Source organism: Prunus dulcis, chromosome 2, assembly GCF_902201215.1.
Source record: "Prunus dulcis chromosome 2, ALMONDv2, whole genome shotgun sequence".
Taxonomy (NCBI): Eukaryota; Viridiplantae; Streptophyta; class Magnoliopsida; order Rosales; family Rosaceae; genus Prunus; species Prunus dulcis.
In genome coordinates this window covers 20,846,896-20,854,589 of record NC_047651.1, presented here as the reverse complement: position 1 = coordinate 20,854,589, position 7,694 = coordinate 20,846,896, and the positions used below count along the sequence as shown (strand labels likewise).

Genomic DNA, 7,694 nt, shown 5'->3' with positions numbered 1-7,694 from the left:
ATTTAACCAGATTATCTTCAATTGATTGACCTGATTAATATTTGATTTAAATCAAAGTCAATCACAGAAGATTCTTTCCCTTAATTTTGTCTTCATCTTGAACCGTTTGATGCACTCCGTCAGATGTCGCCACGTATCAATTTTTGACAACTAATTCAATTTTGATGAGTCATACGCCACATGTGCGAATTATGAGGCCCACAATTCAATCCACCGAACCCTAATTATTTTTTGATCCAATGGAATTTATTTCACCAAAATTTCTTTGTCTACACTAGTAAAATGCATGCGAACCTTAGAGCTGTAGACATTGCCATTGGGCAGTGTTCGGAGTATATTGAAAAACTAAGAGACTTAACATGAACTTATAAAGAGACGGGCTACTTGCCCTAGGTAAGGCAAAACAGCATATCGGAACACAATTAGCAGCTGCAATGCATACACTCACGTGCTAAAGGTGAATGAGAAGTGTCCAAATGCCAATAAAAGGAGCAACATTGTTTGGTTTGACAGAGGAAAAAAACAGAGGACAAACAGAGGGAAAAAAAAACATAGGACAAACAGAGGGGGGAAAGGTTGCTATTGGTATAGAACTTTGGTAATTTATATATGAGAATGAGACTATTCGAATGACATCCCAATGTGCCAAATTAACCGTTTGGATCAAATTAGACTAAATTAACGGTCAAGAGAATGAGACTATTCGAATGATATATATCTAATTGGTTAGTTTGAATCGGTGCCTTGTCAGATCATAAAAATGTGCTAAATTACTCTCACTGCTGTAATATTTTGAATGTTTGATGATAGTATGAGTCCAGATTTTGATTTTTCTATGTTGATATTTCCATTAATTAATGTGGGGCTAAGAAAACAGTGACAGGCATACTAGGAACACCAAAGAAGACAAAAAGCAAATAATTAAGATTTCAAACGTTAATTTGCAGGTTGCTAATTGCCTAAGACCTTAAACATGACAGTAATTTATAATAAATTTCATATTAAAAAAATAATCTATAATAAACTTCCCCTCAAGATTAAAAATAAATAAATCAAAGCAAAGCAAGTCAACTTAGCAACTCATCCGGCTACCCCGCATTAAAAAAAAAAAAACTCTGCTACCCAATGAGAGGCAATTGGCAGCAAGACTTGTGCCCGCAGCAACCCATATGAATTATAATTTATAAACACATATGAAAGACCAAGAAATCATATAATATAATTGACAAACACCTTAAAAATAATAAATCACGTGTAAACACCTATATAGTTATGTATATATTTGTCAGGAGCCCAGCAGTATTTTTTTTTATAAAGAAATGTTAAAATTCTAGCACCAACAGTAGATCTGGACTTCCTAGAGCCTTTTTATAATAAATTCGTCCTCTCAAACCAACGTTTTAGTTAATTACCAATACTCAACTTAGCAACTTTTCCAAACAAGTGGATGATCAGATGCATACTACAATCACAAAAAGCACAAAAGATTTCAAGCATAATTTGCTAATTAATTGACTAAAAATGACACCGAATTCAACAAAAAGTAGTTAATAAAATTTGATTAAGAGTTCATTATTGCAATTGCATTTGGCAATTAATTCAATCAGACTTGCAGACTTCAGTTTCTTCGAAGAAAGGTTTTACTACGAATTCGACAAGGCTGAACCCTAGCCAAGTCGTTGGCCATAAGAACCAGAACTTTAACTTCACCGATTGCCCGAAAACTTAAAGCAGAGATGGGCAACTCCTTAGGAAAGGCGGTATCTTTAGATCGCACCCAATAATCTATAAGATCATCTCCACTGTGATTTGAACGTTCTGCTTCATTGCGGTGTTCTGTCCAGTACTCGTTTGTCACCGCCACAACTCCCCTCAAGATGAAGAACATCTTTTCCACTGACTCATTCAATCCAATAATGTACTGATCTTGATACTTTTCTACCCTAAGATGCTCACTTATTTCTTTCAACACTTGCTCATCCATATGCTTAAGCCTTTCCACCTAGATTAATTAGATACCATATTATTTGTTTAAACAAAAGAAGAGAGAGAATTAAGTATAAACATTAATTAATTAATATATACACACATACATATAGGAACTTACATTCTTTAGCATAGTCAACAGATCCCCAGTCAAAGGCTCCGACGGCAAGTATGGAGGGAGGGTGATCTGAGTCTCCCTTGTGAACAACTTGGACTTGAAATCAGAGACTACACTCTTCAAGTCGTCGGCTGTGAGAGCAAGGATTTTAACAGGACGGGGGCCGCGTAGCGCAGAACCAGTTGCCAAAGGTAGTTCGGCAGGAAAGTAGCTATGTGATGCCCAAGTTGTAACCCAATGTACAAGTTCTTCTCCATAGAAACCTCCCATTTCACGGGTTTGTGGCCCTTCAATGGTAGTACTATCGCTTCTTTCAATGGATACAACTCCGCTCACAACGAAGAACATCATTTCAAGTGGTTCCTTCTCTCGAATAATATAGGTGTTGGCAGCACGGTACGTCTTGGGCTTAAGAAGCTTGGAGAGTGCTTCCAACACTTCTTTCTCCATTTTTTGAAATATCTTCACCTAATTGTTAATTAAGAAAACAAAAAGTTTAAAAGCAAAGCTAAAGTACGTAGTATTAGCTGATGAGAGGATGAAAGATGGCTGAGAGCAACTTACTTTCTTTAGCCTAGTCAACCGGACAAAAGTAAAAAGATCTATCTCGGAGGCGATCCTGCTGAAATGCGACGCGAAGTTATTATTAGAGACAAAATTCTTCAAGACGTCTGCCTTGAGATAGAGGATTTCAGCATCGTTTGAGACTACTGTAGCTGTACAGGTGGACAAGGGTAGCATCTCAGGAAAAGACTTATCCAGTACCCACTCAACAAGTTCTTCTCCAAAAAAAGGTGCACGACCCTTCCCATTATTTTTTATCATCACCTCTCCCCTCGTGACGAAGAACATCATACTAAGTGGTCGGTTCTCTTGAATGATATTGAAATCGCGTCCATGGTAAACCGGTAGAAGATGCTCAGCCATTGCTTTCAATACTTGTTTATCCATAGCTCGAAGCTTTGGCACCTAGGGTAGATCCATTAATTTAACAATCTTAAAGAGAAACTTATATAATCAAATAAGTAATATTAATATTATTGTATAGATATGTCGCAAGCAGCTTGTTGCTCAAGTGGTTAACATACTTACGAGGTTCTAGGTTGGATTTTCCCCTCCCTCTATACATTTCACTTGTACCAAAAAAAATGTATAGATATGTGTTTCTGAGAGAGGAACTTACTTGTTGTAGCATAGCCACCTTGTCACAAGTCAAAAGCTCCCACTCAGAATCCGTTAGATGACTCATTTCCAACTTGTTGAAATGTGACCTGAATTTAGTGCCTATACTAGCCATGTCGCTGGCCAAGAGAACAAGGGCCTCAACTTTATAACTAGCTGAAACAGACTCGGTTGCTATGGGTCTTGTCCCCTCATGGAAGGACGTCCATGATGGCCAAACTAGAAGTTTCTCTCCATAAAAATCTCCTGCGCTTCGCTCCAACTTATGAGAACAATCTGTCTTTTCAATGATTACACATCCATCCACGATGAAAAGCATCATTTCAAGTGGTTCACCCTCTTTAATAATGATGTCATTTTCATACCTCTTGGGCTTAAGATGCTTAGAGATTTCTCTCAAAACTTGTTCGTCCATGTTTCGAAGTAGTGGTACCTACGTTTAGATACAATATTTAAGAAATGGAACCAGCAATTGAAAATCTAGTAAGTACATAACCAATCATTGTGGAAGGGTTTGTGTTACATATATGAGAGCTTCTCCAATCGTCAATGTAAAGAGCATTTCTAGTAATCATATATTTGTGGTAAAAAAATGAATGGTTAATTTCAGTTTGGTACCATGTAGTTGTACTCTTTAAGGTATGTTAATCCTTGCACTATCAATTTTAACAATCACGTACCTCGAAATTGTCATTTTGTTGCAATGTGACTCCTCCATTAAAATTATTGTTTGAGAATCCGTTAAGTGATGAAGTGGCCAGACTTGCATGAGGCCTAGGTACCTTCCTCAGCCTACTCAAGGGCGTGCAACTTTCTATGTAGTTTTGAAGTTCATGGGGAAGAATGGAGAGGATTTCCTTTTTTACATCAATATCGGAGTTTTCTTCAAGTTCTTGTCGTACCTTTGACATGACCTCCGACTTTGTACTCATGGGGATGCCATTTTCAAATAACCATTTTTCTACATCTGGGCCTACTTTTTCTGTCAACTTCTGTTCAATTTTCATCTTGCGTCTGTGCGACTCTAATCTTTCTGTATCTAACAGCACATAGGTCTATTTCACAACAACAAGGTTTAGTTCATTAATTCTAATTTATTTATTATATATATATATATATATATCCAGAGATACAGGGATATAAAAAGCGGACCAACATATATGCGTAAAAAAGAAGCATCAGGAGATTTAATAAGCTTAAAGAAAGCAATTTTATATAAAGATTCACCGCACCAACCTGCAAATTCCCAATGAGATATACAAATAGTAGCAAGCCGATTACAGATATAAAAGTCACAAACAGGATTTCCCATGTATTGGTACTTGGCTGGAGATTTGAAGCAAGAGAACTGCAAAAATGAAATAGATCACAACACATTAAAATAAAAAATAAAAAAAGTATTTTTAGTTACATTTGTAATTATAACTCATCCTGCAAGATCAAAGGGTGTCATATGTACAAACCTCAAATTCCGCAGGCCCCAACTAAAACTATTTAAAAACTTCAAGGGATAGTTTGTTGACCACAATATACCCGACTGAAGGACATTTAGATATATACCAAAATCAAATAGATCTGTATTTGATGGATTGATAGAGCATAAATCATTTAGAACCGTAATATTTCTCAACGTATGATGATCATTACAGTCAAAAGAAGTAGGGTCGCATCCATTTTCATATCGACATGCATGTTGCCAGCAACTTGTCATTCGTTGAATAGCAAAAAAGTACCAAAAAGCCCCAAGTACCTAAAGAAACCAACAAGCTAGTTAGATTGAACTTTTAAGAAAATTTTAAACAACACTAATAAGTTCTCGTAAAAAGAAATTTTCACATGTTATTAAATGATTAATGTTGTCAAATTTTGGGAGGATTTGCCTCCCAAGATTAGTTCTCACAGAAGTTAAATTATAAGGAACGTCATTGTATTTGCAAGTATGCACCTCCTATTGTTGTTGTTGTCATGATGGTCATATTGCACGGTTGCACCATGTTTGTGTGTGTATATACATCTTTTTTTGTTCACATGAGATTGAGTACTATGAACCTAAACTTTTATCAAGAAATAAGATATCAAAGAATGCTAGTCCAGCATATGTGGGTTAGGCCAGTTGACCAAGACATTGAGTCCACCTTCTTTAAGTTCGAATCTTCATCCCCGTAAATTAGATTAATTTAGAATAATTAGACTATAGCTTATATCAAATAAAAAAACAATGTTTGTTCGACATTAATTTAAAGTAGATTAACTTTTCTAAATTAAAATTATGATGAAATTGAAACTTACATGACTAACAAGGATGTACAAAAAAAAATTGAGTACACCTTTAACCCATAATGCAATCTGTCCTTTGAAAGGTTTTTTAGATTTCTTGCATGATATGTAGATGCGAAGAACTCGTGGTACATATTGCACCATAACAAGAAAGTTCATGAGCTTCCTGAAAGATCTTGAGGCCCTCATTTTTGAAAAGAAAATGAGAATTACTACCTGGTCAAGGCACATTGCAATGTTAATATCAACTGTTAACAGATTGTGAGACAAAATATTGAATTAATTTAGATATTTGCCTGTCCTGTATCACATTTCATATATTGGGGTGCAATATAATATATCACATTTCAATTATTCATAGTGAAATATATATATATATATATATATATATATCCTAGCACACCACCATTGCATGCAGACAAAAACAGTGAGATTGGAAAAGCAATTAACTACTCGATCTAGAGTCTAGATCAAAGCGAAGGCTTTTGTTCGTACCTGTGGAAGAGGAAGAATAGCTAAAATGTCAACTATGATGGACGACTCCCGTATCTCTTTAGTTATACTTGGTTTTGGAACTTCGTTGCTTACTTCAGGTAATAACTCACGAAAGCTTTTGATGAGTGATGTTATTAACTTGGAGGAGCAACTTTCGGGAAGAAATCGCTTGATCGAAGGTGAACAATTTTCAAATCTACAAACTTGAAAAATAATATTGGCTATATAAAATAGATCTGTGACCGATCGTAAGATGAGAGCTGTAATCTTTAAGTTGTTGTCCAACTTCAGACACTTGATGTGGTCGTTGAGGATAGGAATGTAGAGGAACAAAGGATCCAGTAAAACGGCAAACACACATGATGTTGTAAATATGAAATTCCACTTAAGACATGATTTTTGTAAATCTTTGGGCGGGGCAGGATTTTCCGCTAAACTGCTGGGTAAGAGACACAAAGAACATATAAAATTACGGCTATCAGATAGAAGAAAGCATTTTAAGAAACCCAAGTAACTCTCTCAACAAAAAAAAGGAACCAAAGTAACAAAATCCTATTAAGAGGGAGAAAGTTTGATAATGTAAGAACTTTCTTTATAAGCGGTTGAAATATTTTGCATACGTCCGAGAGAATAACTTTAACTCTATATCTATATATATATAAGATGATTACATATTTGGCTGTCGTTAAATTGCAACACAACCGTATATGCAGTTATGCAGGTCCTATTGTTTGATAGAACATTTATTTAAGAAAGGAAAAATGAAAATGGTGCACGTACTTAAAGTTGTGGAAACTAAACCTTGCAACGTTCTCTTCACCGGTACTCGCCATGCAGAACCCAAACTCCTTTTTTCTTTTCCTTTTTGTGTTTGTTTTGCAGAAGCTGAATCTTGCTAGCCAGAAGTCTGGAGTTTGCAAATGACGGAGCAAATCCCTTTCGAAACCAAATTTGAGATCTCAAATTTTCAACAACTGAAGTCAAGTTATAATAACAATGGTAGATATAGGTAGATGCCCATTAATCCACAATTAATAGAATTGACTTCAAATAAATACTTATAATCATGCACTAGTTCACATTTATCAAGTTACAATAAAATAATATTTCATTCTGCTAACTTGTTTGAATTCATAACAATGGTATTAGTTGTCGTAAATTAAAAATAACAAACATTTTCCATACTGCGCTTGGCAAGAAAAAAAATAATTCAAGTCTCCATATCCTTTTTTTGGTTATGAGAATGTGAAGTAAAAAGTTCCACGACCAATTGGCAATGGGAGAAGTAGCCCAACTCTTTATAAGCCCTTACTAAGTTTCTCAACTTTTCAATATGGGACTCTTTACTTTCACATTCTCACAAGTTCAGGTGCCAATGCCAAGTATTTTTTTCTTAATAGTTTACTTCTTTCTCACCAACTAAAAGCAAATTTTGTTCATAACGTAGTTAATTCATGAGCAAACTCTTCCCACTAGTGTGGCCAATGAGAGGCAACTTCATTGTAAACAATAATTGTGGCTAAGTGACCAAGAAATCAAAGATTAATTTTCTGGTTGATGACCCAAATTAATCTAAATAATAATACTAAACCTCAGGTGTAACATGCAAATTGTTATTTAATTAAAACTTCATAGT

At 35.3% G+C, this 7,694-nt stretch overlaps 1 protein-coding gene across 7 annotated transcripts; it reads right to left on the bottom strand.

The window, feature by feature from the left end:
- Positions 1-1,532: 1,532 nt before the first annotated feature.
- LOC117617216 (cyclic nucleotide-gated ion channel 1-like) lies at positions 1,533-7,324 on the bottom strand. 7 transcript variants are annotated; one of them, XM_034346501.1, is made up of 10 exons: positions 6,839-7,324; positions 6,059-6,497; positions 5,576-5,779; positions 4,750-5,036; positions 4,523-4,634; positions 3,967-4,341; positions 3,288-3,719; positions 2,669-3,073; positions 2,108-2,572; positions 1,533-2,002 (listed from the first exon to the last, which is right to left on the bottom strand). In XM_034346501.1, exons 1-10 carry the CDS (start codon positions 6,889-6,891, stop codon positions 1,619-1,621), a joined length of 3,156 nt encoding a protein of 1,051 aa, XP_034202392.1. In that variant the 5' UTR covers positions 6,892-7,324; the 3' UTR covers positions 1,533-1,618. The 7 variants fall into 7 exon arrangements, with proteins under 7 accessions (XP_034202392.1, XP_034202393.1, XP_034202394.1 ...); XM_034346502.1 differs by having other exon boundaries at positions 6,059-6,494; XM_034346503.1 differs by having other exon boundaries at positions 6,860-7,324.
- Between the last annotated feature and the right edge of the window lie 370 nt (positions 7,325-7,694).

What these genes read in the sequence shown, in the direction of transcription:
- LOC117617216 (XM_034346501.1), bottom strand. Translation starts at nt 6,891, where the DNA reads ATGGCGAGTACCGGTGAAGAGAACGTTGCAAGGTTTAGTTTCCACAAC. An exon ending in AGGTGGCTATGCTACAACAA is followed by an intron (nt 3,074 to 3,287) that starts GTAAGTTCCTCT and finishes GATCTACCCTAG; the next exon opens with GTGCCAAAGCTTCGAGCTAT. An exon ending in TGTTGACTATGCTAAAGAAT is followed by an intron (nt 2,003 to 2,107) that starts GTAAGTTCCTAT and finishes TAATTAATCTAG; the next exon opens with GTGGAAAGGCTTAAGCATAT.